Raw genomic sequence first — 27,957 nt, 5'->3', positions numbered from 1 at the left:
TCTCCTATCCTAACGCCCCGGTCCTCCCGCCACCCGTTCATGACTTACTGAACACTTGCTCTGTGCTGGACACTTGGTAAGCTTGGGTAGCTTAAATTCAGCTGATATGCTCTCTCTGTCTTCAAAAATCTCACAGTCTAACAGTCAACATCCATTCATGTTCCTTTTCATAAGATGTTAGATATTTACTTTTTGGCAATGAATACTTAAGGCATCTGTTACAGAATGAATTGTGTCCCCCCCCCCCCCCCCCAATTCATCTCTAACCCTGTGTGACTGAATTTAGGGAGAGGGCCTTTAGGGAGGTAGCTAAGGTTAAATGAGGCCGTCAGAGTGGGGCCCAAACCTGATGGGACTGGTGTCCTTATGAGAAGAGACAGCAGAGAACTCTCTGCATGTGCATCCCGAGGAGAGCCCATGGAGGACCAGAAGGTAGTTCTGTGCAGGCGTGAAAGAAAGCTTCCAGCAGAAAGCGATCCGGGCTCCTTGATCTCAGGCCTCCAGCCTTCAGAACCACGAGGAAAGAGATGTCTGTTGTTTAAGCCCCGCAGTGTGGTATTCTGCGATGGTGGCCTGAGCCGACTAGTCTGGAATCCATTCTAAATTTGAGGCCCTGGGCTGGATCCACCCTTTTGTTTGTATGATATCATTTTTGTGACAAATAATGACACCACATGCACGTGTGACCCTTTGTGGTCTCAGGATCTTTTCGCTTTTATTCTTGAAGTCAGCCTTCCACACGCTCTCCTGGGTGTGTTAAAGCAGTTAGAAGTGTCTTCAGGTCATGGAGAAGGAAACCAAATCCCAGAGAAGTGGTCTGCTCAAGGTCACGGTGGCTGGTGGTGCTGAGGCATGACATCATGTAGGTGAGGGAGTCAGCGGATGTGGCAGGAACTTGATCGCGTGTGGAATCTGATTTGAACTTTCAGACTGAGACCGTTATCCCCACCACGGCCTGCCTCGTTGTTTAGGAAAAGAGAGAAATACACTTTTCCTGTCAGTTGGAACTATTGAAAAGAAAAGTAAAACAAAACAAAAATACCAAACAGCAGTCTGATCTCAGTCCGTCAGTTTGTGCTGGGTCTTGAGGTCACTAATTCCCACTTTCCCTCGTAGATGTCATCTGCTCCTTCGTAGTCTCAAGGTTGAAGCGTTCCCTGGTCATTGGCTGTAGGATGTGACTCCCAGAGATGGGGGCATCTCAGTGTCACTGGGGCGCTGTGCTTTCCCCTCATCTCAGAAGGGCTCTCTTCCAGAAGGTGCAGGGCAAGCTGGGATTCACAGGCTTTGCACCAAGTCACCTCCTGCCCTTTCTTTCTGGCCCCCAGAGGTCCCATTTTGGTGACATCCCAGAGGCTCTTCTTTGAAGGCTGGCAGAGTCCAAGGGCTGGGGGTCGGGGGCAGCAGGGAGGTGGGAAGGGCAGGATTTGCTGTGGGTGGCCTGGGGTCTGTCTCACTTCTCCCCACCCTGTCTCCCTACCTCTCTTCCTCACTCTCCCTGCTTTGGGGTTTCTGTCTCTCCAGCCTCATCCTGTTTCCTCCCTTTTTCTTCTCCTGGGTTTCACTTTGAATTATAAGTGGAGATGTGGAGCTCACCTTCTCTGGCTGTTGACCTGAAGCTCAGAGAGACAGAAGGATCTGTCCAAGGGCAGCCAGTTGAAGGCAGAGGACGCAGAGCTCCTGGGTAGAGGTGGGGCTGTATGCTGCCCCGTCTGCAAGTTCTCCCCTTTCCCCTCACGCTACCCCCCTGGAGGCCAGCATGGACCCCAGACAGATGCAGTGGCAGACGGACAGCTGTCCCTGCTCCCTGCCCCCACGGCCACACTCCCATTCTCTCTCTCCCGTCCTGCTTCTGCGCCGGAGGCACCCCTCGGTTCAGGATTTCCACTCTCTATCAAAATGCTGGAGGTGGGAGAGACTGATGAAATCACTTATACTAAGATAGAGTTTGCAGAGAAGACTTCCAGCAGGGCCGGCCACTCGTGTCCTCTCCAGCAGCAGCTCTAGTGGGTTCATAGTGTGTTGCTGGAGGCCTGTGTTGAGAAGGGTTCGGAGGTTGATTCGGTTTCAGGCAGAAGTGATGAGCGTTGATGACACTGGCTGGTAGCATGCGTGCTCTCTCCCCGCCTGGGGGCATGAGCCCCTCCAGAGAGGTCTGCTTTGTAACTGCAGACAGAGCCCTGAGTAGAAGAACATACCTCTGGTGGGTGAGTTTAGATATCACGGCGCTGGAGAGAAGCCGCGGCGTCTGTCCCTACTTATGTGGGGGCCTCGTTATGGCCAGGCTTCCCCCTGCCCGCTTCCAGCCAGACACACGGAGAAAGACCCAAATGCCAAACTGCATTTTTATTATTTTTTAATAAACTTTATTCTATATTACAAATAGGTTTTTTTTTTGTTCTGAACTGCAAAATAGGAATGCCTTATATTTACATACACAGGTATACAATTAATTATAACAAAGGTACAGAAGCTTGCCTTTACCAAGTTACAACTGGGCTCCAATTTAAATAGCATAGGTTTCCTTTTTAAAAACTTTATTTTTTTAAATCTTTTTTTTTTTTTAACCTTACTAGGATACTCTTTGTTAAAAATCAAAACCAGAAGACCCTCTTCCTCCAATAGATCCCATCCACCTATCTTTGAGGCTCATTGTAACACTGTCGTCTAAAGATATGTTTTGCTTTGTCCTAACCAAGGGTCAGTGTTCAAGGTGGGAGCTTTATGGAATCAAAGGTGGGGTGGGGCTGGAGGGGGGTGACCAGAGCAGGAGTGACCTGCCCTACTTCCTTCAACGGCCTCTCACTGAGACTCAAAGGCCTCCGCCTGTTCCTCAGACCACCCATTCGTCCTTCCCTGTTTCTCCTCTTCCCTCTAGCACTGGACTTGACTCTGGGTCATGTGACCAGGCCAGACACTGCTCCCCCTATGCCTCGGCTCACTGAGCCTTTCTCTGTGGCTGGTACATTGGAGTTGCTGGTTGCTGTGGTGCCTGGGCAGGACCCTGCTGGAAGAGGTGGGCTGGTCCTTACCAGCTCAGGTGGCGGGGTTGGTGGGGGGAGGCGAGCTGCACCCACTCCTTCCTGTCTATGTCAGGGTTTGGGGGTCTTGTTCTTGGTCAGCATTGCCATGGCATGACCAAGCAAGGACCTCAGGCCTCAGGGACGCCAGACCGAGGCAGGGAGTGATGGGGGGAGGGTTGTCTACTCTAAAACACAAAGTCATTGGTTTCCAAATGGAAACAAGATTCTTTGAGGTAAACTAGCTTTTCTTTCTAAAGAACGGAAGGTTTAACGAGCCAACAGCTGGGGAGAACATCAGGGGAGGGAGGAGGAAGGACAGCACATGAGGCACGTAGCGCATCTTGGTCATGGGCCGGACCCTCATCCGTTAGTCCTGTCTGGGAAGCGGTCGTGCTTGGTTAAGTGTCCTCTGCAATGCTCTTTAACTGTATCCTCTGTTTTGAATCCCACTCTTGGAAGGGAGCCCTTCCAACATGTGCTTGAGTCATAAGATCAAAGATATTAACAAAAGAACTAATTCCAGTTCAAAGGAAACGGAAGGTGAGCTGCATAGAACGTGTCTGTTTGCCATGAGCGTTTGCCCTCTCAGGGGAGGGGACTGGGTCCCTCTGTGACCCATCCTGAACTGGGAGTCCCTCCAGTTTGAGGGAAGCTGATGGGGGCAGAGGGGCTCAGCAACACCAGGGGTGGCCCAGAGAGCCAAGGCTGGACAAAGCAAAAGGGGGGTGAGGAGAAGGGAAGGCGGGGCACACCCGACGGAAGGCGTATGCCCCCCTCCCAAGTCACTGTCTCTGCCAATGAGGACAGTAACCTCTTTTCATTTACTAGGGATCTCGTTTTGTTTAGTAGCTTTGCTTCGCTGGGGTAGTCAGCTGTCTCCTCATGGAAGTCACCTGGGACTCTAACGTTAGGGTTGTATCACCTTTACAACCCAAACATCCTGTCTATTTTATAAAGTTGGATACTCCCCCTAATTAAAACGAAAACAATTTTGTCAGGGAGCAAAGACTTGTTAATTAAACCAAAAAAGTCTCTCTTCAAAGTCTGAAACTTTTACTATAGAGATTCCTTTGTGAATGGAAGGAACGGTCTTTTTCTAGGTTTTCGGGCAGAGGGCTTTGCCACTCGGAACCCTGAGGACAGGGGCTCCCGGCTTCCCGGCCTCTCCCTGCAGCTGCCGCTCTGGCCTGTCCCCTGGCCGTGGCTCAGCTTCCTGCGGCTCTCACTGGCCGCATCTGTGGCAGCAGAGGGGCAGTATTGTGGCTGTAGCCATCACAGGTGCCCGGGAAGCACCACGGATATTAGCAGCCATGTCCACGCCTGGGCAATATCCTGACCGATTTTTTAAGAACAGGGGGAGCCCCCCTCCTCAGCCCCAAGGCTCACCTGGCAAGTCATAGGTGAAGAGTTTTTTTCTTCCTTCCAACAATTTGGACTTGACCTGGGCTTCTTCCTTAATCTCCAGTGCTTAACATAGACAAACAAAAAAACCTCAACCCCCAAGTAGACAGTACACGTACAGGTTAAAGAACAAGGGAGGGGCTGCGGGGTCAGGGGCCCTCGGTCACCTGTCCCGGATGTTGACAGGAGGCATGGGGAGTGACAGGAGGACCTTGACGTGAACTAGGAGCAAGAGGAAAGGCCAGGAAGGAGCCTGGATCGGCCTGGGGCAGGGTCTTCTCCTGGGGACTCTGGTACCTGGAGGGTATTCATGCTTAGACATGCCTCTGGGAGGCCTTTCAGACCCCTGCTGGGACGCTTGTCGGGAGCAGCCCATCCCTGGGAGGGCCGCAATAGGGGTGTCCCACCCGCAGAGTCTCCCTGCCTCTTCCCCTCCCTCCTTGCTTTCTGATTGGTGGGATTTTGTTCTCAATTAAGAATAATTAACTCTAACCCTTTCTGGGTTAAGTTTTGACTTCACATCCTGTGATGCCAAAGGAGGTGTACCCTAATTCCTGAGAAAGGGGACAGACGGAAAACAGGACTTCCCCCGTCAGGGCAAAGCTCGTGGTTGTGGAGGGTGCTGGAAACATCAGCAGGACTTGCCTCTTGGAGTGGAGGCCACTTGGGAAATCATTGCTTGTGGCTCTTCTGTTGGGGGATCCCCAGGGCCCAGGTGGGACTGGGGCCCCTAATCTCTCAGGGAGGCAGTGCTGGGACGGTGACAGGGGCCTAAAGCTGCCCAGGGAAGGGGTGCTGTGAGGTGTGAGGCTCCCGTACCAGGAAATATGCAGCCCTGGGGCAGAGGCTCTGCAAGCGGCTGCAGGTGAGGGGGACGAGGGGGACGAAGGGGCACACTAGCGTCTGCGGGGGAGGGACGCTCTCAGAAGCCAGACATGCAAGGGGAACACGAGCACAAGGATCTCGGGTGGGGGAAGAGGGGGTGCTGGGACAGTACCTTGACATTAGCCTAGGGCTGGGGGGAGAGACCCGGGCCTGAGTGGACTCCCGCTCCTGCCTGGCAGAGTCCTGGATATAGTCTGCTTCACTTCGGGATCATTGACAAGAACTTCCCTCCCAGACCACAGCCCTGCTCAAGCCTTTCGGGTTTGACTCATCCGCCCACGGGCTTACAAGAGGGAAGCTCTAGGGCTATCTCTGGGTGTGCGTGTTGCTCTGGGGTGTGACCCTACCCTGGCCTGGGGACACTCAGGCAGTCCTCTGCCCTCAAATTAAAACCACACTGAAAGAAGGCAAGAAAAAGTATTTTCCTGAGGAATTAACTGACAACAGTAGCCAACTTCACTTATTCACTTATTGGCACTCTTTGCCCTTACCAAGAAATATTGGGGTCTCCCCTTATGTGGAAGGACGAAGAACGGCAAAGCCCACACGTGGGGAGACTTGTGCTCCCCGAGAGCAATGACCCACCTGAAGCCATCCGGCTCAGCTTCTCTCCGTCTGTCCTTTTAAATTCAGGGCCCTGTAAAGCTCCCTATATCCCACCACCCCAGCTTCAGCCCATCTCTCTCCAACATTCAAAGTCCCCATGTAACCTAGGTCAGTTATTCTGTGTGATCTCCGGGCGCCATTTGGAGCCTGGTGGTCTCAAGGGCTGGAGGGTGCAGGAGGTGGTTGAAGGGGCAGGTGAGAGGAGACGGGCCTTTTCTCTCTTCCTCTCTGCCAGGGACTCAAGAAGTTAAATAAAGATTCCACCTTAAACAGAGTTATGACCCAGCAAATCCGCTGCCATGGGGGAGGGAGGTCTTGAGGGGGAGGGAGGTCCCCTCCTTCCTGGGGGGGACCAGTTTGCCCAGCTCCCTTCTCTGCTGTGTGGTGGCCCCCGTGCCCCTCGGGGCAGCTCTTGGGGTCTCTGGCCTGCCAGGAGGAGACCGGGATCCCAAGAGGAGTTTTGGAAAGAACACAGGGAGTGAAAGACAGCTTTCTGATTACTTTGAATCACACGTGTACCAAGAATCCAAATGGAAAAAATGGAAAACAAAAGGAGAAAGGAAAGAGAATTTTTGGTGGGGCAAGGTGGGTTGAGGCTCTGGATGATGCTATCCTGTTTCTCCAGCCCAAGCAGGCCTCAGAGACTTCGGGGAAAAGGAAAGAAAGAAAAAGAAAGGAAGGAAGGAAGGAAGGAAGGAAGGAAAGAAGGAAGGAAGGAAGGAAAGAAAGAAAGAAAGAAAAGAAAGAAAGAAAGGAAGGAAAGAAAGAAAAACAGCGGTAACCTCCCCCCCACCCCCTGCCCCAACCCCTTCTCCAGGAGAAAAGAAAGCAGGAGACTGTCCTCTCCTCTTTCTTCCTACATTGAGGTCTCTCTGAGGTGTCTGAAGTTTCTCTTACAACAAAATGGGGCAGGGGCAGGGTGGGGGTGGTGGTGGTTCTGTACCGACAAAGGAACAATAACAATAATAATAATAATCTGGTAAAAAATAAAAGCTTCAGCAGAACTATGATAACAGTCTTCTTTTCTGCCTGTTCATTTTTTCTAACTGTGCAAAACTTAAAAAATAAATCACACTCACTCACACATGCGCTCACACACACACACGCTCAGCTTCCACTCAGTGAATCTGTGTTAAATATGTTTGTGTCTCTCCAACCCAACCCCTCACGTGTGCAAATATCTCTTAGCGGCCGTGGTGCCTCCGCCGCCCGCCCCCCACATGCTTCCTCTCTGGTCAGGGCCCGTGGCTTCTCGGGAGGAAATTAAAGGGTCAAGGGTAGAAATCCCATGCTTCTTCACCTGGCACTTCATTTGCCAAAACCTTTGGTTATTCCCCCCCCCCCATGTGTATCTTTTCCCCATTCTCCTCTTTCCAAGGCTAGGCTACTGGTGTTTTGTCCCCATCTGTCCTCTCCCTGATGCCAGGTGCTCTGGTGTGGGTCACCTTCCACCCGGCCTCCATTCGAGTCCACGGAGCACCCTGGTTTCCTGCGGACAGCTGACTCTCCTTCCCCCCCACCCGCACTTAGCACAGAAAAGCCAGTGTTGACATGTCCTGAAGCTGTAGAATCCATGAGCAAGGGAGGAGAAGGGAAATCACTAGAGGGTCCCTTCCACAGGACTAGAAATCCTTTTGAGCTCCCTGCCTGCTCCTGGTGCGCACGTGCGTGTGCGCACACACTCACATGCACATGTTCACACAAGCTCACACACACATACTCATATCCAAAGGGGCCAGGTTCCTAAAAGTATAGGGTGCTTCATGGGCTTTGCTGGAAATGGAGTGGTTCCTTCCCCGTTCCAAATGGGGCTCGCTTGGAGAGGATGACAGGGATGGGTGTCAGTTGCTCAGAGAGCGAAGGCGAGACCGGAACCCTCTCTCCCAACCACACCTTGGATGATGCTTCTCCTTGTCTCCCAGAGCCACGGGCAATTAGCCACCAGAGGTGCCAGGAGAGAATCCCACTTAGGGTGGGAAACAGGGCCAGGTGGCAACTAAGGTCCCTGCAGGATTCAGGTTTCCATGACCTTCCATGAGACCGTCTCTTACCACAGCCCCTGCTCACCCATTTCTGAGCAACATTTGCCTGAAACGAGAGATCCAGAGATGGAAGGACAGGTGGAGAGACAGATGCCAGGGCTGAGGTCCGCTGTGTGTCTCTTCTTACGTTGTCGGCTAGGTCCTTCAGCTTGAGTCCTTGGTCCCTCCCAGACATGGCGAGCTAGGGCCTGAGTGTGGCCTGAGTGTGGCTGGCGTTTTGGTTTGTCTCCGTGGGGCTGGGCTTGAGTGTGGTTCTCTCTGCGATGACTGGGGAGGAGGTGAGGCAAAGGCAATGACAAAAGAGGCAGCAGATGGTAAAGGAGTCATTGCCAAGGAGGGCTGGACAGTCCAGTGACAAAGTCATCTGCATAGCAATGGCATAGGGCTCTGCAGGGGGACGGGGCTCGGCTGTCCGCCCCAGCCTTCTATAGAGTTCTCAGGGGGGTGCTGGGGATGGAGCCAGTGAAGGCGGCCGGAGGTAGGATCTCCTGGATGTACTCTGCGTTTTCCACTGACCCTTGATGAGCGCCGACTGAGGAGGATGCCGGTACTTTCTCTAGACAGCATCGAGGATCTGGCAATGGATGAGGCCTAGGACTATAGACGTGCTTCATTTGCATTTGGGGGTGAATGAAAACAACACATTCTGCTTCCAGGGTGGGTGCGACTCTCTTTCCCTTTCTCCTCCTCCATGGGATGTTTCTGCTGCTTGGAGCCAGACCAGAAGGTGAGGAGGGTGTCTGCAGTGGCATGTAACTGCTGGGTCTCCTGTCTGGCTTTCCACAGGCCAGGGAAGGGCTGGAGCAGGCAGGTCCCGAGGAGCACTTGGAAGGACTCCGGGAAGACCGCAGGGGGAAACGGTGGCCTCTGGATGCCAACCCAACAGGTGAGAGGCAGCTCGAAAAACACCTCCCAACTCCCCTCTCCCAACCCCCATCTGCCATGTGCAGGAGCTGTGGCCTTTCTTCTCACACTTGCAATGGGATCACACCCTGGTGGATCCCCTTGGAGATGGAAATGGGGGACAGAAGAGAGCCAGGTGACGTCTTCCCAATGAAGATAATACTGAGCTCACTGCCTCTCCCCTAGACCAAGTTTCGGCCCAGCGTGGGAGGTGGAGGAGCACCCTCTCTCCGTGGCTTGTCCTCCGTCCTCGGGCCCCGCTGCTGATGTCTGCGGGCAGCTGGGAAAGAGAGCCCCTCTGTCATCTTCTGGCCGGGTCCCCGTGTGAGCCTGGCCCTCTGGGACTTGCTGAGGTGTGGTGGCCTGGTTCGATCACTCTGGCAGAGCCCCAGAGAGAGAAGAGAGGCAGGGAGGAGGGAGAGACAGAAAGAGGCGGAGAGAGACAGCACTGCTCAGGGGATGCTGCTGATGCCAGTTGGAACTTGCACTTGGTAAAGATGATAATCTAGACTGAGGCACGGCTTGGTGTGTCCCTCCCCCCAGGGGCCCTGGAAGGACGGTTCTCAGCTGTCTAAGCTCATGAGGGTTATGACTTGTTCTAGTTTGTAGGCCAGTTTCTGCTTTCCGCACTGGTCGTCGTGGTCCAGAGGTCCGAGGATCTGTGGAAGGGCGGAGAACGGGGAGGTTACTGGTTTGTGCATCCAGGTCTGTGTTCTTAGGGTGTGCACACAGGGCGAGTGTGGCCGGGCTGGGGAAGCCACGTGCACACGAAGGTGCACACATGAAGCTGCTGCGTCCGCGGGCAGCCTGGCCAACTGGAGGAGAGGCCCGGGGGCGCTCAGTGTGAGGTGCGGCGCGTGGGTACCCCGGGGTCGATGTGCAAGGGGATCACACCCACGTCGGCATGTCTGGTTAAATGTGTGCCCTCTGCTGCCCGCGTTTGGCAGCTGGCGGTGGGCAGACACCCCCATGCGACAATGTGCTGGGCCCCCCAGGGTGAGCAAGCACACAGTCCCGCCCCCACGTGAAGGGTGGTGCCCAGGGTCTCTGGGGAATGTGGTCTCACAGATACTAAGAAATCCCAGCCCTCCTTCCTATAACAGTATCTTCCCCCATCAGCTCTCCGAGAGCCCACACTGAAAAGCCATTTGGCTTCACTTGCACGTTAATGAACAAATACCCCTCCGAGAGTTCTATCTCATGCTTTCCTGGTCACCAGCGGTGATCATGTCTGAGTGATCATCAGTGATCACGTCTGCCAGAGTCTTTCCTGAGATCAGATGGTTGGTGGAGGACAATGACGGTGAGGACGTGAGGGAAAAGAGATGAGAATTTGATTCAGACTCCGGCGATGTGGGACTGAGTAACAGACCTGCCAGTTCTAGGTAGGTGACCGCGAGGCAAAGAGGAGGCCGAAGGCTCGAGAGGAGGCTCTGCGAGCTTTGGGTTTGCTGGCCTGCTTCACGGGTATTTAACTGGGGAGACCAAGGGGGAGTCGCCGACTTCCTCACTGGCCAAGAACCACCAGTTACTGGCACCAGCACTGGCTTTGGCTCCTGTTAACTACCTTCCACTCGAGGAGAAGAAGTTATGCTCCTGCTCAGACATGGGGAGCCTGGGTTCTGAATCCACCTGGGCTTAATCTGCGAGACAAAGAGACCTCCCATAAGCACCTCCCGTACTGGCCAGGAAGAAGGCAGTGTCTGCCGTGGCCATGACCCCAGGGGAGGCTTTCCACCTGGGAACGTGGCAGGTAAATAGATCCCCTTCTGCTCTGTTCTGGATCTGTTGCGATCGTCTCCTCCCCTGTCCCCGCTTCTCCCACCCCACCACACCGTACAGCCTGCCATGGGGGGCGGGGGGACCGCTTATTTAAAGAGAATTAGATGAGAGAGAGAAAAGGGAAAAATAAAAGAGAGGGACAAGCAGGGAAGAAATAAGAATTTGAAAAAGAAAGAAACAGATACTTTCTCTAAATATCTGAAAGTAGAGATTAAGGCAGGATTAACAGACTGGGACACTTCCACGGTCCCCGTTCTACGGAGCACAGCCTCCAAGTCCAAGATGGCAGGGAGTTTCCCCAGCAGCGGTGGGGGGTTGCCTGGGGTTCATGCCTGGTGCTCTTGTGCACAGAGGCTGCTACAGGCAGGGAGATGACCTCTGTACCCCATCCTTCCCAACACAGGCCGAGCAGGCTCACCTCCTCGCTGTACTTGCCCACGTAGGAGAAGATCTCCGAGAGCGCGCTCATGGCGTTGAATTCATTCATGTGCATCCGGGACTGCTCCGCCAGGTACGCGTTCATGTCCTGGTCGCTGATGGCCGGCATCTTCCCGATGTCCGAGTAGTACCTGCCAGCGGAGGGAGTGGGGAAGAAAGGAGCTGGAGCCATGCATAGAGTAGAGGAGAGTTGGGAACTTCCAGCACGATGTTTGGGGCCAGTGGATGGCACGGCATGGTCCCCAGGGGACCACGGGGAGCTCTCTCCCACCTGCGCTTCTGGGGCTGGCCCGGGAGAGCCCTCGGCAGCTCTGGGTGCAGGGGGCACAGAGGGAAGGGACGTGACGCTGATATGGCCAGAGGATGAATGGGGCTGGGAGCAGGAAGGAGTATGGAGGAGCTGTCCCCTGCGTCGGCCTTGTTCTCAGCTACGGAAGAGCGTGCGGTCCGTCTGTCCTTCTGACCCCTCCTCCTGCAGACGCAAATGCTGCCCTCCAAAGGGCCCGAAGGCTCTTCCACGCAGTTGCTCTGCCTCGATGCCCTCCCCTCCCTTGGGGTCACCCGGGAGGAGGGCGGGGCTGGGGCTGCTTGGGGAGAGGCTGGCAGAAGGCAATCAGTCACTGTCACTTGCAGCTGTGCACTGCTGTCAACTGGTTAATTAGATGCCAGCATTTACATTTTTAATTTGTGCAATTTGACATTTTATGCAGCAAACCCCAACTCCTCCGCCAGAGGGGAGCTGCGCAGTTTCCTAATGAGGAATGGAAGGGCCCCGGTGCCCCAAAGATGGCCACAGCCCCCTCCCCATGTGGCTGTGGGCCGTGTGAAAGGGACCAGGAACCCACAAAAACAGGGGGACATCAGGGCATTGGGAGGCACCCCAGGAGTCCTGGTCACCCCAGCTCAGCCTGCGCTGAATGCCTAGGGCTTCAGAGCTGGGGAAAGCAAGCCTGAGAACCTGGAATAGAGGAGGGACGGTCGCCGGGGACGGGGACTAGGCCAAGGGACTAGGCCGAGTGAGGCATCCAAGGCACAGAGTTTTAGGTGAGGCCCTGGCTCACCTGTGTACGCGCAGGTGCCCGTGACAGGCCTCTGGAGTTCCCTGAACCCAGTGCTTGATCAGGCGAGGGTAGGGGCATCCTCAGAGACTCACTCCTGGCCCCTTGGCCTTGTGTCACTCCCAGCCCAAGTCCCTTGGGGCAACCACCGTGAATGCAAAAGTCCTGTGCTGTCCCCCTGCCTCCCCCTATCCCTGCCGAGGAGTCGGGTGACAGGCCAACACAGGGGGCACTCGTGTGTTACTCCAGCCATCACACTCAAGGGCCTGCGGTGGAATGACAGCTCAATTTGCTGCCAGAGCGTTTCCGAGCCGCCGAGGCCTGTGATGACCGCCCTGCCCCAAGCCGCAGCCTCGCTGTGACTGTGGACCTGTCGTTCCAGAAACCTTCCGAGGGAGGCAGAGGGAAGGAGATGAAATCCCCACGCTCTGGCAAAGGAAGGGGCCTTTGGAGGGCGCCTCCTCGACCTCAGAAACCCGGCCCCACACACACACACACTCGCCAACTGCTTTGTTGAGCTGATTGCATTTTGGCGGGAGGTCTGGGCCCAGCGACAAGAGTTTAATGAAATGGCCTTTCTTAGAGGAGCCGGGGGGCTCAGATGAAGCTGTCCTGACCTGGGCCGCACCTGGACTTCATCCTTCATATCCTTCCTCCGGGGTGGGGCTGTCCATCCCCCTTGGCCTCCTCATGTTCAGAGCCCCCCATTTCCTGTCCCGTGGCATTGTGGCTCCACCGCTCCTTCGGACAAGAGCCCACTCTCTTCCCGGCCCGCGGCCCACCCCTCCACACCCTCAGCTTCCTCAGGGTCCTGGGTGATTTAATGACATTCCAGGTATAAATGTTCCAGCGAGAGACTCGACTCATTGGCACTCTTTCTGGGAGGCAGTAAATGCCAGTGTTCCATTTTATAGTGGCGACCCCAGGGTTGCAGGGGTGGCTCCCAACCTCACCCCTCCCAAAGAGATGTGTGCCGCTGTCTCCTCGTGGATCCCACGCCTGCCGAGCTAAATGTGCTTATCGGGCTGCATGGTCTGGTCCCACTGCTGTAAACCGCGACCTGGTAACCTCCCTGCCTTCTCCACCACCAGCGACCAGGCACGGTGCTACAACGCCTGGGTCCACAGCTCTCTCCTGACAGAGACACTCTGTCACCTGTGGGTGGTCAGAGAGACTGACCGGGATGAAAACCCCAGGTCCTCACCAACAGGACAGGACTGTCATCAGATGCAAAGACTCCTGCCATTTCCGTCACCTGCTCATGAACCCCCTCACGGGTACGTGGATGGCCCGTCAGGCTCTTTGCACGTAGCGCCCAGGCTCCTACTGCAGCCTTTATGGTCCCCGTGGTGCCCCAGACCCCGGTTAGGGACCGCTGTCTCCGTGGAGCTAGCAGGTGCCCAGCCCCCTGTCTGTTCAACATGGCTTGTCTCCGTGTGTGCTAGACGTACAGGCCATTTCTCCAAAGAGAACATCTAGAAAATGTGTTTGTGGGTGAGAAGGAGAGGGAGGAAGGGGCTGGGAGTGGGGACAAGGCCGGGCTTCCAACCTTTCCGGCTGAAGAAATGGGTGGCGGCCCACCTGGGCGTGCTCTACCTTATTCCAACATCAAGGTCGTGTCCGCATCAGCAGACCAGTCTCTCCACTGCTGCCTCTGTGCCGAGGCCGCTCCCCTGGACCGGGGCACGTCTGTGGCCACACACTAGCCATGAATGGATCAGCTACACGTCCTCACCTTTGGCACGTTCGGAACAACTGAGCCGAGTCGCCAGGGGCAGCTCTAGTTCCCGGATGAAGTGGGGCTTGGGGTCTGGCTGACACTCTGCCTGGTTCTTTTTTTTTTTTTTTTTTAAATTTTATTTATTTATTTGACAGATAGAGATCACAAGTAGGGAGAGAAGCAGGCAGAGAGAGAGAGGAGGAAGCAGGCTCCCCGCCAAGCAGAGAGCCCGACGCGGGACTCGATCCCAGGACCCCGAGATCATGACCTGAGCCGAAGGCAGCAGCTTAAACCACTGAGCCACCCAGGCGCCCCACTCTGCCTGGTTCTTGACCCCAGCGCTGCCTGGGGCTAGCTGGGCCCGGCCCCCCAGTGGGACATGCTGAACCTGCTTTGACCTCTCCTCACTCTCCTTCAGGGCTGTGCCCCCCGCCCCCGGCCTTGCCAGCACCCCATGAGCCTGATAAGGACCTCGCCCTGGATCCCCTGGCTGATGGGCAATTGCTTCCTTCTTGACTCCCAATGGGCTGGCCTTTGCGCTGGGCTCCGCCATGGAGAAGGCTTATTGATTGTGAAGAATGCAATTATGCCCCATTAATGAACTTCACACAAGTGTTCTTACTAATGGGCTGTGCAGCGAGGAAAGGAAAGGTCAGCCCAGGCTTCTGTACTTGAACTTCCTTCTGTGGGATTTCTGCCTGCAGGTGAGCCCCTTCAGAAGGGACTGGTGCTCTGAAGGTCCCCCAAGACCCGCCTCTAGGTGGCCAGCCAAGGCCACACCTGCTGAGGACGGCTGGGTCCTGCCACTGGCCTTCCCTAGCATTCCTTGCTGACTTTGCTCCTACCGGATGGGATGCCAGTACCCATGTGGTCCCTGGGGAGCTGCTCTAAAGGCAGGGCCCCAGAATGCTGAATTTCCTGCTGTCGACCAGTCTGTAGCAATCTAGGTTTGTGGGCTTCTGGGGGATGGGCCCAGTGTGTGATGGTGGGTGTCTCATCTCTGCCGTTATGATGGCTCAAGTGATCGCAGAAGTGGTCTCCAATGCCCTGAACTCTTAGAAGAAGAGAGTTTTGTCATCCCTTCCAGCACCTCAAGGATGAAGGCGTAGACGTGAAAAATGCTTAGAGCCCGATGTTCTGATGTACCGATGCTTGGCTTGCAAGTCCCTACACCAGAGTCTCTTCCTCTGAGAACCATTCCGTGACCTCTCTGGGCCCAGCAGAACCAGGGTCATACTCCCGGAGCCTCCCTATTACAGCTCACAGGGTTGTGGAGCACCGGTCCGTGGGGAGACCACCGTGGAGATCCGTGTGTCTTCCTTGACTACGAGAACCACGAGGGAAGGATCAAGTGTAATGTATCCTGAGGGTCCCATACACTCCTGATGGAGACCGTAAATGTTTGACCCATGGATTGATGACTAAGTTAATGAAATGTCTATACTTCACCTCCACTATTGCTCCCAGGGCGAGCTGTCACAGTTTTATACTTTGAATGGATGGCTTCCTTAGGGGGCATTTTTAAATATTCAAGATTCTTAACCTTTCTCGTGCTGTGATACATGATAGATGATATCCAAACGGGTGGCACACCCCTGTCCAGTTCCAAGCGGAACTGTCCAGTCTCCTACCCGGGAGAGCGGCTAATGCTGTGAGACGAATGACCGTGGCGCTCCTCCAACTTAAAACGAGAGGAAATCACCTAACATCATTTTACTGCTCTTGCTAAAGAAACAGAAACTACGACTGCTCAGGACGCACTGTTCATGGCCACAACACCGGGGAGTTCTGCTAAGGTGAGTGTAGTGGTTGACTGAACCAAAAGATCCTTCTCCCCTTCTCTAGACGTGGCCATAACCAAAATCCCGAATACTCTGGTGGAGGCAGCAGAGGCTGCGAGTCTCCAGTGGGAGACTCAGCACTGCAAAGTATTTGGAGACAGGGATGGGAGGGGAGGAAGAATGGGATGGGAGGACGGAACTGGGGGAGGATGGGCAGATGAAGAAGTTCTAGGAGCTTCAAGCCAGCATAGGTGTGATAGAACGATCTAGGTTGTTCAACCAACAGAGTCAGTGAAGCCTCCGAAATCCACATGCTTCCTACCTGCTCTGTAGAGGAGACCAGCCGGGGTAAACCCTGCTTAGCTAGGATGGGACAGCAGGCCCTCCTCAAATGTGTGTAGGGTGCCTTCTATCGCAGCGGGTCACTAAGCCTGAGTCCTAGGTGGGCTGTCTGCAGGCTCAGGCAGTGACATCACAAGTGGGTGAGCCCTGGCCCCAAGGCGTTGGGTTCTACCATCATTCTTCTGGACTGCCGGCTGCCAGTGCCCTGGCTAGGCTGAGAGGGAAGACCGGGCTCCCTGTGGGCCATGAGCGAGTTCTGTGCGTCTAGGCTTCACCTTCCAGCAAGCAGACAAGTTCGGACGCCAGGCTCTTCGGGCAGTGACCGTGAAATCAGTCCATCCATCATCAAACAGAGAAGCATTCTAGACTTGATCTCCAGACCTGTTCACACTGTCTCCTAATCCCTCTGTCTCTGTACCTCATCCCAGAATGAGAGGAGCAGGGTTTGGGTGGGATCTCAAGCTAGTGAAAGATGACTGTTCCGAGAGTGCCACTGGTTGCTAAGAAACTAGCGGGATAAGAAATGGAAACCATCGAGCCACTCCTAAAAATAACCCCATGGACCAGGGTTCCTCCTGACCTGTAGCAGCTGCATGGCATGTATTTCATTTAGCGCCGAGCAGCAGGAAGGCCATTAGCCCCGCGCATGCGTCCTTCTTGCCCCTGACTCGTGAACTGTGTTCTGGGGAGTGCCCTCTCTGCAGATGTCTCAGCACTGCCCTCAGCCCCCCACATCCCTGCTTCCTTGCTCCCTGCCGGAGGTCCCAGCGCGGTGCCATCACACCAGTGCCCAGGTCCTCCCGCCCAGCTGCCGCCCTTTTCCTCCCTCTCTTTGCTGAAGAGCCGGGGACCACACAGGATGGCTTGTTTCTCACAGCTCTACAGTCAGAGGAATGAACCACCATCTATCTACATGAGGGAGGTGAGAGCCTCTCCTTGAGGCTCAGACATGATCTGAAACAAGGACAAGAGAGCTCCCTCTCTGTTGGCCAACAGGGATGCCCACCACATCCGTCAGCAGGGAGAGGCGGAGAGGAGCTCAAAGAACAAGGTAGGGAGGAAGAAGAGAATGCAGTCCCTTTTAGCAGAGCTATGGTACTGAGGTGGCTGGGACTCCATGCCCTTTCCGTTATTCCCTCCTTACAAGAGAAGGTAGTTTTCAAGTATGAAGATGGAGATGGTCTCTTTGCTATGGGTGAAATGATACTGTTCATTTTGTCCCCAGTAACTAAGTCCAGAACGATTTCTGGTATCCTTTACTCTTAAGAAAGGCACCAAATCTGAGCTTTGCTCCAGGTTTTTTATTTTTAAGCCACATGGTAAAAAGAGAAAGGGACTTTAAAATCAGGACAACCATGTGGAGTTGTACAGGTTGTTCACTGCACAAAGGTGCTTGGGCTGACAAGCAGACCATCACTCAACAAACCATACACCCTATCCTGGGGTTACATCCTCCAGCAGGAAAGGGCACTCTCCCTAATTCACACAAGGGCACCGTATAGGTTACCCAAAAAGTATCATAAATAGCAGAAAAGTGATGTGGGAATCAGCTGAGTGTGGGAGTCAACTCTCATTTTGGCCAATGAAGTCATCTTGGGCTGATTACTTAGCTATTCTGAATGTATATTTCTTCACTTTCATGGGCAGAAAATGAGGTTATAATCCTGTCCTCTTATACCCCAGAGCTACTGGCATGAATAAATAAAGCTTTGGCTGGTTGCCTAGCTCAGGTGCTTGGTACGTGGTGCTGTTTGGCCCAGACAAACCATTGATGTTCTTTTTTTTTTTTTTTTTTTTTTTACCATTGATGTTCTTTACCAGGAGTTCACCGTGCATGAAGATGGGCTCCCCAGCTCCCCAAGACGGGCCCTCGAGTCACAGGACATTGCCTGAGACAATGATCAGATCAGGGCTACGCAGGCTGAGAAAGCACTGTGGGGCATGGGGCATCAAGAGCTTGGTGGAGTCAAGGGACTGGGGTGGCGAGAAGTGTCAGAAAGACAATGACATCCCTGCGGGACGGAGGGAGACTTGCCGGATAGACGGGGCAGGTAGGTAGAAGACTCCAGAATTTCTGTACCAGATGTCATTTAGTCCCTCGAAGTTTGGTTGGTTTTGTTTTGTTCAGGTGGGGATTAGAGCAGGAGCTGTATTTCCTTCCTGGGCCTGAAGGCATTTCAGCCACGCAAGATCTGGGGCCCTCCATGCAGGGAAGCAGAGCCCAGTGGCAACCTCCGGCCAGGATCCCTGGGGTCTTGTTCAGTGGACAGTACCACTGGGCCCATTGGGGTGTGGGCATCGCAACCACAGGATCAGGCGTTGTGAGTGACCCGTCTGTAAGCACTAGCCCATTCTGGAGGGGACGGAAGCCCGCATCAAGGGCAGTAGTTTTGCTGCAGCAAGGGGCCCTACCTTGGCTCCCAGGCCCAGCACTCACCTCTCCACCCAGTTCTTGTAGCTGGGGATGTCCTTGGCATAGAGCAGCTTGTTGGAGGGGGAGTCCTTGCCCAGTCGGTGCTCGGACGTGGAGCAGGAGTCCATGAAGGTCTGGGCCACCACGGAGAGGCAGGCGTCCGTGATGCTGTTCTTATGGATGTCGAACACAAACTGCGGGTTCTTGATCATGTTGACCCAAAACCGCAGGGGCAGGCTGTGCGGAGGGAAGAGGCAGACGGTCAGAGAACCTAGGGCGGGGGGCTGTGGTGTAGCCTGGAGAGTTCTCTGGAAAAAGAGAAAAGGCTGGAAACCCACCGTTCTTAAGCCAAGCCTGTGCTTCTCACTTACCTGACAGGAAGCCGAGGATCAACAAGGCTGAATAATCTGCCCACAGCTAGAATGCTGACGGCCCCAGAGAGGGCTTGATGCCCGGCCTGCCCTATGGGACCTCAGCCTTCCCTGGTAGCCCAGGGCTGGGGGCTCAGAGGGAGCCAGGATGGAATTTCTGACTCTAGCCCACTGTCTGTCCCCTATGCTGGATACAAGGCCTCTCCAGGCGGCAGACTGTAAAGAATAACCTGGAATACAGGCTTCGTGTCTTATTCTCCGCCGCCCGCTGTATGACTTGGAAGAAAGCACATCAGTCCTCCCTGCCTGGGACTATCAGCCTGATCCCACGTGGTGTAGGCCCTGGGCTGGGCTCTTTAATTGTAGCTCACTGATTCCTCCTCTCGGAGCTGGCATTCACAGAAACCCACATTCACAGCCCTTCAGCTGCTCCCTCGTGTCCCCCCCTGCCCCTTTCTTGCACTTAGCACCTACTGCATACCCAGAGCTAGGCTGGCACCTAGAGATACAGTGTGACTAAGGCACATCCCTCTGCCCCCCAAGAAGCCTGCACTCTGGTGGGTTTGTGGGCATCAGACATGTCATCAAGTGCTCTGAGAACTGTCAGTGCTAGAACCTAGGACACACAGGGTCTGATGTGGGACAGAGAGGTGCTATCCAGTCGACTCAGAGAGAAGCGTCCAGAAAGTCTTTGCAGAGGGAAAGACACTTGATGGTCTAAATTTTAGAGATGCACAGGTGTTCCTTAGCTGGAGGAAGCCTGGAGAGGAATCAGCTGAAGCAGGACAAACAGGGGAAAACCATGCAATGTGACCTGGTAACAGCAAGTCACTGTCCCTGTTGCCAGAAAGGGCCCCGGGGCATTGGGAGCAGGCTGCCCACCTGCTGCCTTCGGCCGCCCTCTACTGGCTCTCCTGTTCTGGGCTCCCCCCTCCCCCCCCGCCGAGATGCAGGTTAGGAAGCAGGGCAGCACCAAGCAAAGGCTTGCCTCCTTCCCTCCCTCTGCCCCTACCTGCTCATCACCTGCCCTTTGCCCTGAGTTTTAGTGTTTGGCTGCTGTCCTCACTGCTGGGAGTAGTTACAGTGCTCCTGTGTGTTTGGCTTGCCTCTTAGAACTTAAACTCTTTGAACTACTTCCTTCAATACGGTGAGCACGATGTTTCTATCCATCATCTCTTCCAGCGGCCATGACAAATGCTAAGAGAAACAAAGACCGCCTATTCGAGACTGTGCGTCAATCAACAAGTGTTCCCTTCCCACAAAGTGTGTGGTGCGGGGTTCGGGCAGGTGGTGCTGAGCTCTGACCACGTTAAGTGGCGCCTGTCTCAGCCTGGGAAATAGGGAATAGGAAATAAAGAGATAGCACAGAAAATGGCGACGCGGTGAAGGACAGGGTCCTTGTAGGTGCCCGGGGAGACCACGACAGCTAGGGTCAGAGCTCTGGATCAAGGGCTGTCACACCTGCCCATGCCTTCCTGTTTCTGGAAGTCCCACTCAGAAGAGGGACACGGGGGTGTTCCTGTCCAACACGCTATTGTTTCTCCCAACACTCTCCTTGCTTCAGCCGGTTGTGCTGACAGGCAAATCAAACAGGGAAGCCAGGGCACCACACCGAGACTCCTGCCTAATGAAATATTAGCATATGATTAACATTAGTGGTGGCACTAATCTCTGGTTGATTGCAGCCACTCAGGCTAAATGAGCAGGAGGTTTATTTCAAAGAGAAAAGGTAGGGGGATTGTCGAGGAAGGGGGGCAGTGGGGGAAAGGTGAGTTACAACTTCGGCTAGGAAAAAAGAAGTCATTGTTTTTCACCTGGGGACAAGAAACTCTAAGTCCGCATGTGGATGTCCCAATTCCCGGAGGAACTGCTTCTCGTTCAGGGAAGCGAGCAGGGTCGGGGGCAAGAACCGGAGCCTGCTGCTGGCTCTGGTCCTGGCCTGAAGTTCCTGGTGAGGACAGCAGGGTACTGGGGAGAGCCGGTGCGAAGGGAAGGCCAGCCCCACGCCAAGGGCATTATGGCAGCCTTGGAGGTGGCCTTACCCCAGCAGGAGGTATGGGCTGAAACCAAATGGCTTAGACACCATCTCAGGGAGGTCTGCTTGCACTGCCCTAGGAGGGTGGGTAAGGGTGTTTGGGAAATACTGCCTCTCCCCAGCCAGGGACCAAGAGCCAGGCCGGGCGGAGAACGTCCTGTGTCGTGAAGGCTGCTGACATTCAGATGAAGGGGTCAGTAAGGCAGGCTCCCTGCCAGAGGGAAGCAGATTGGGTAGGCCAGTGACATGGCCCTCGGAACAGCTCGGAAGGGTCAGGGTCGAAGGATGGGCAGAACTCAATGCGGTCTGAGCCAGAGGCCGGCACAGAAACCCACCACGCCTGGCAGGCCCTTCCACGGGGAAGAGGATCCGCTGCGTGCTCCTGCACTGAATGAGGAATCCAGATTCTCAGAGTCTGTTTCGAAAAGGTTGCAAGAACTCTACAGTGGAAGATCCTCTCTCACCCGAAATTAATGTGGGAGTAAACCCAACTCTTTAGTGCGCAGTCCAAACTTCTGTTCCTGCCTGCCGGCTTTTCCAATTTCGGCAGAGACAGCACTAATCTTCAGGTGAGAGAGATGAGAAGCCAGAGCAGATGACATGAAATAAGGCTGTAGCGCCACTTCTGACTTCTCCTGTCATCTGTCTGGTCTGGGGCCACGGGCTGGCTGTTGGCATGCCGGGTTATGCCCCCCCCCCCACCCGTGCTGGGCCCCTCCCAGCAGTCAGGAGCTGCTAGTTGGGCTGCCTTGGAAGAATGTTCTGGGGAACGACGACCTGGGACGGGGGCTGTTAAAAAGCGACAGGGAGGCGATTCTGGAATGGATGGGACTAGATATAAGCCGGCCTTGCCTGAGGTAGAGCCCTCAAGTAGAGACCATCTTGGCCTGGCCTTGTCATCAATATTTACTAAGCCACGGCTTTGTTCAAGGTTCCAAGCCAAGTGTTGAATACCGATGTCTAACCTTGCAGCTGCAGACGGAAACCCAGAGCATGTAGTGCGAAGGGAGAGGGGCGTAGGTGTTACAGAGACGTGGACCACAGTGGAGACCCCTAGAGTGTCAGGACTCAGAGAACCCCACTGCCTTGCTGTCTCGGAGATGGCCAGAGCATAGACAGGAAGGTCTCTTCCCTACGGGGAATTTGGAAGAGGAATCTGGTTTCTCGACTAGAACAGAAATACCTTTTGTTCACTTCGATGACTGCATGACAGTCACTGTTAGGTGCTGCCTTTTAGGGTCGGTTGCCCTCATGGATCTTCTCCCATTGCACTGGCCTCCCTGTCCAACCAGCTCCCTGCCTGCCCGTCACCCACTGAGGCCGGGGGCCGGGCCCGATGGTGTCAGCGCTCAGCATCGGGAGAGCTGAGAGCGGAGGTGAGCGCTGAGACAGGAGAGAGTGGGGAGGCTCGGAGCCCGCTCTGAGGTGGGCAGGGGGGCCACGGCCGCACTCACCAGTTGCTCTTCCAGGTGTGGCGGACATGGGGGTCATGAATGCCGTGCTTGTCGGCTTGCTCGTCCAGGAAGTCGAACATGTACTTGATGGCCAGGGGCAGGGCAGAGCCCCGGTGTGCCGTGCTGAAGATGGTCTCGAAGAGATCGTCCACGAACTTCTGCAGGGTGCCCTGCACGTGGAGGGGGAGGGGTTCAGACACAGATCTGCCCAGGGAGCTCTGGGGCCAGGTTATGAGATCTGCCCAGTGGATGGTGGGGAGGGGAAGGGAGGATGGCGTGCAGCCTGGCCCGCCCGGGGGGAAATACGGTGAGCTCGTGCATTATACCCCCACCAGCTTCCTCTGTCTCCAACAGCTTGAACTCTCCCCTGCACGTGCAAAACAGAAAGAAGGCTGATGATTGGACCTAAGGAGACCTTCATCTGCTGACGCGGGTGGGTTTAACGTCCTTCAGTGGTGTTACTGTAGCACCTTTCACGCAAGCTAATGAACAACTCACTTGGTCACGGCAGACACACGTGGTCTGCCGGTCTGGTTGAGGCATTCCTCACTGGCTAGTGACACACACTCTCTTGGCTTTGCCCAGAGCAGGGCGGAGGCCAGCTGCACGACTGAAAGGCTAACCATAGGCACATCGTGTCCCCAGAAGCGGGACCGGAAATACAGCCTGGAAAGTCACCGATGGAGCCCCCAAGTCCCTCCCTACAGGTGATATATGACACCCATGAGAAGGAGTCATTCTCTCGTGGGGGATGGCCGAAGAGCATGGACAGATGTGACTAGCATCTCTATCTGAGAATGGGTGCAGAGAAGATAGACACAAAGCTTTAGCCTGTGTCCCAGCAGTGATGCCTGGGTGGCGTCTGTTGGGGCACCAGAGGGCATTAAATCAAACCTTATTGTTGGCAGAGGAAGGCCTCCTTGAATCCAGTCATCAGCACGGTTGAAGAGGGTTCTGAGGTTCTGTGCTGGCAGAATCCTGGGGCAGAGTGGGTAACAGAGGGGTCCTACCACAAACCTAGCTACCTGCCAGCTCTGACCCTTCTGTGCAGTGATGAGGCTCTTCCCCCTTCCCCAAGCGTGCCCCAGCCCTGTGTGAAGTCCCCTACCTTTGTGGCCAGGAGACGCGTCAGATAGATCTCGGACACCATCTTGCTCCCCCGGTCACCCTCCTTCTGGTCCCCATGCTCGTGGTTCTTCACCAGATGCCACATCTTTACGCCGCTCTCCAGGTCGGGGGTGATCATGGGTGTGCGCGAGCGGAGGCTGTCGGGGCTGCCCGTGTGCCGCATCATGTTTTCTGCCAATGCAGTGACCCCGTGCGTGTGAGGCTGTCCGGTCACCTACAGTGTGCTCCCTCCAGCCCCCCTTGCAGCCGTGGCCAGGGCTGTGTGATCCTTCCTGCAAGGGCCTGGTGCCTCACAAGCAACCATTCCCTGGAACTGGGATGCTTTCCCTGCCACCTCCAGGAAGCCCTCTAGGGATACCTCACCCACAGGGATTCTTCACCCTCCTGTACTTGCATCTCCCCAGCCCTTAATTACTCAATTTCTAAGAAAAGAAGCATGTCCGTTGTTAGACTGTTCCTTGTGAGAGCTCTGAGGTGATGTCTCAGGATATGTTTCATGTGGCCAGTTAAAGAGGAACGTTAAGAGCGGGCAGCCCGTTCCCTTTGTGACTGTTCATCAGCTGAGTAATCACCTGTCACCTGCCTCCCTGCATCCTGTGTCTGGCCTGGGCCAGTCCTTCCCACGGGCTTGCCGACACGTGGGTGTGGTGGGGCAGGGGTGGAGCAGGAAAGAAGAAGGTCCTGCTGTGTGTAGGCACTGCTGGGTCTTCTACTTATTTTTCACCCTGATCCCGTGAAGTCAGTAACTTTTTCTTTCCCCGTTTTGCTGGGCAGACCAGGCCTGACAGTGGTCAGGCAGCTGGGCCCAGAGCACACAGGTGGGGGCAGAATGGGGCTGCACTGGGGGCTCCCGGCCCGCCTCCAGCACCCTCTCCCCCACCGGCTGCAGAACCACAGACCTGGGTCTGCACCTTCCCTCAACTGCCTCCTAACAGTGTGACCTTTACACGTTGCTTAGCTTCTGGGCGTCTGAGTTATAATTTGCTGATCTGCATAATAGGGGGAAATAATAATTATTTAATTCACTGATTGTTATGAACATGACGTGCAATAATGAGTATCACAAAAGTGAAAGCACCGTGTAGACTGTAAGGTGCTTGTGAAGGTTAGATTTTCTTCCTGTTTTCAAGGATGAAGGTCCCATTCCTGCATGAGAGTTCCAGAATGGGGAGACTCCTCCCCGCTCAGGCTCCCCCCAGTGATGGTCAGCCTGCCTGCCTCCCATCCAGGTCTCTGATGCCTTTTAGGCGTGCTGCTGTTGTGATCATCACCATGACAGGCTTGGGCATCCTCTCCACCCCGGGCTGATTCGGAGAACTCACCATATTTACTCGCCGAGGTCCTGGAGACGGTGGAGTTGTTCACTGCATTGTAGGCTGTCACCTGTTTGGACACTAAAGCCACCACAGAACCATCCGGCACCTGCAGGAAAAAGGCTTCTAAGAGCCTGGGCACAGAGACTCTGCCACCTCAGGAAATAAGGACACTCAGAATTCACTTGGCCTTCAGGGCAGTCAGTGCTCACAGAGGACCAGGGGACTGGCTTTGGCTTGGCTTTGATGCCACAACAGACCTGAACACTGAGTAGTGACCTATGCCACAGGTCCCTCTTGGAGCAGCTCTGGAAAGAGCTCACCAGCACCCTCCTTCCCGATGCTTCCCTGGCAGGGCGCCCAGCCTCACGCCCCAGGGAACATCCAAGAAAGGACCTTTTCTCGGGGACTTGCCCACATCCTGCCAGAAGCATGCATGTTGGGATCCTGTCTCCAGAGAGGTCAAGGTTCCCTGGCTGGGGGACATCAAGTTTCCCTGGGTTACTAAGGGATCAGAAGTGCTGGCCAGGAGGTGGACGGGCAGCTTGGTGTCCAGCCTCTGGGGGAGACTGTTATTGAAGGCCCGAGACTTGGAGGGCTAGCGAGCTCTGCCCCTCCGGCACAGTACCCCCACCTGGTAATGGGCCAGGGTGTTCAGTCTCTTCCAGTCATTCTCAATTTTGGTGGTGATGTCTTCATCCTGCAGGATCATCCTTGCCCCGCTTCCTTGTCGCCACTCTGCAGGGAGAGCAGTTGCATTTCAGGGAGGCCCTGGGGCCCCTCTTGCAGGGATCCTGATGGCTCCTGTGTGGGCAGCTACCCTCTGCCATCTGGAACGTGTATCCAAGGACAGACGGGTGCTAGCAGACGCTCCCTGAGGAGCGGGGACAGGCTCTCAGTGCAGAGGGGCCCTGTGTCCCAGCTCTGGTCCTCATCCCAACGGACTATGGGACACAAGCGGGACAACACCATCTGTCCCCATGAGTGGCCACATCGCCAGTTAGATGCTTAGTAAGTACTGGCTGAGTGGAGAGGGCAGGTCAAAGCACTTGAGAAAGCGCTACGCAAACACAAGGCGGCATGATCAGCACCACAGGCTCGTTGGCTTGGTTGCAAGGTCTTGGAGCGAATGAGATCAAGCCTGCAGGTTGAGGCTCTGTGCACCCTGGTCCAGTTCTGGGGGCACGTCCTGCACCTGAAAGCTGGCAGGTCGGTCACCCTTGGCAGGGAGGCTGGGTGACCGTGTGTGGAGAGGTCCACAAAACCTGTTCTCGCGCCCAGGATCAGCCCTAGCCCCACAGAGTTGAAGTGGATGGTGGCATCTTGCTATTTAGCCAATGCCCAATTATTTGATGCTGTAGGTATACAGTTCTAGCCAGACGATCTGCTCAAGGACCCAGATGCCCACAGTGCAAAGGCTGTCTGCTGGATCCCACAGCGGGGAGCAGGAGACTGTTTCTCATCAACCCCACTGCCGTCACCACCCGCCCCCACGGTGGTACAAACCACACGGAGATGAAGACCCGCACTCTCCAGTCTTCACAAGTATGCACATGGGGCCCCAGGTGCTGGCCAGGCCCACGCCAGCCCTCCAGTGCAGAGGCACGTGCACACCCACACACGCACATATGCTCACACGCACACACCAGTGAAGAAAAACAGCCTTTTAAATTCAAATGTATTCACAGGCATCGCAGCCAGCAAGCCCCGAATCCGGCTTCCAGGCAGTCTGCGCAGACTCTGGTACTTCTGAACTGTGCAGGAGCCCAGGGATTCACAGAGCGCAGTGGGATGCTGGCCCGAGTCAGCCCACATCCTCGCCTCACCCCACCGTGTCTGTTCCTATGGTCTCTGCGGACTCGATCCCGAATCTGCCCCCACCCACGCTAGTCCCCCCGCCACCATGAGGCAGAGCGGTGGGCCCGAGACGGGCCACCTTGGTTGCATGGAGGGCCCCGATGTCTCCCTGCCTCGTCCCCTTGGTAGGGCCAGCACTGCTGATGGGAACCGGGCCCAGGAAGGGAGCTGCCTGCCCTGAGGAGCAGCAGAGTGGCTCCTAGCCCCCCAGTCCTGGCTCTAGGTCCCGGGCTTGCCTCTGTCTGGTTTAAAGCTTCCTGCAATGTCGGTCCGTCCCAGGAATGAAAACACACGGACACCGTGCGTGTTCCCTGCAGCGAAGGGGCCTCACTCAGTCCACAGGGGCTGCCAGTCATTCAGCCCTGCAGGACGGCCTGGCTGGAATCGATCGCACTGATTAGGGCTCTGGGGCAGGTCAGGTAGGACATGAAAGGCACGAGGCCTCACTGCGGCACTGAGGCGGCAGTGTTGGGTTTATTGTGCTTTTTGCTTTTGTTTTCATTTTCTGTAGGTATGTAGGGATGCAGGTGTTTGTGAGCAGTGGGACAAAAGACGTGGCCTGTCTGGCTGCTGGTCGTCAGCTGATCTGTGGTACAAGCCGACTCCAGGTAAAGGCCAGCCTGGGGCCAAGGAATATGGTAGCGGCATGCTGTAGCCCGATCCCACAGCCGACCCTAAAAAGCGAAGCCTCTTGGGTCTCTCCCACTTGCTGGGTGAATATCATCAGAGCCAGTAAGTCAGAGGCTGCGTGGTGGGGGGAGTACAGAGATAGCGTGGGGGCACCACTCCCCACATGGGGCCTGGAGGAAAAGCAGGGCAAGAGCTCTGGATGTTACATCCACTGGCTGGGCCCAAGGGAAAAGAAAGTCTCCTCCACTGAAGTGGCTGTGGACTTTTTGCTGGGACTAGTTGGGAACCAGCTTTCTGGTTTAGCAGCCACACTGGCACGGCTTGCTGTGGGAGTTGTAGCGCCACTCAGTGGGAGCAGAGCAAGCCACACAGCCTGCTGGACTGAGAAGTGACAGCTGGTGACTGATTATGGAGTCCGGTGTTAGGCTTCCCTGTTGCACAACTCCCCTGAAATTGTGCAGTGCGCAGCCTGTGTGGCTATACTCAGCAGCCTTAGTTCTGAGTCATGCCCAATAATTATGTAAGCAAGTGAAAATCAGTCTGTTTCTCTGTCCCCAACTGAAAAAAGTAGGGCAGAGTATGGCCATGCTTCCCCCAGGGCAGTCAAGGAATGATGGCTTGTCCTTGGGAATGCAAAAATTCGATGTTGCTAGATGCCTGCTGCAGTGTTGGTCCGGCACCAGGGACACAGCAAGTACTTGATGAGTATTTATTAAAGGAATAATGAATAAGTGAAAGAAGGATGGAAGGAGAAGAGTGAGTGAGTGAGTGATGG

At 55.1% G+C, this 27,957-nt stretch overlaps 1 protein-coding gene across 1 annotated transcript in view; it reads right to left on the bottom strand.

The window, feature by feature from the left end:
• Positions 1-2,360: 2,360 nt before the first annotated feature.
• PLXNA4 (plexin A4) overlaps positions 2,361-27,957 on the bottom strand; it is a 424,337-nt gene continuing 398,740 nt past the window's right edge. Inside the window, exons 26-32 of the mRNA XM_046020616.1 lie at positions 25,330-25,433; positions 24,705-24,804; positions 23,363-23,553; positions 22,255-22,424; positions 18,419-18,631; positions 11,061-11,211; positions 2,361-9,519 (exon numbers count right to left, since the gene is read on the bottom strand). Of these exons, the coding sequence (XP_045876572.1) occupies positions 9,424-9,519; positions 11,061-11,211; positions 18,419-18,631; positions 22,255-22,424; positions 23,363-23,553; positions 24,705-24,804; positions 25,330-25,433 (1,025 nt within the window). The 3' untranslated portion in view covers positions 2,361-9,423. The remainder of the gene's footprint in view (positions 9,520-11,060; positions 11,212-18,418; positions 18,632-22,254; positions 22,425-23,362; positions 23,554-24,704; positions 24,805-25,329; positions 25,434-27,957) is intronic.

The sequence above is a fragment of the Meles meles genome, chromosome 10 (assembly GCF_922984935.1).
Source record: "Meles meles chromosome 10, mMelMel3.1 paternal haplotype, whole genome shotgun sequence".
NCBI lineage: Eukaryota > Metazoa > Chordata > Mammalia > Carnivora > Mustelidae > Meles > Meles meles.
Note: the sequence above shows the minus strand (reverse complement) of the source record. Positions and strands in the feature narration are given on the sequence as shown.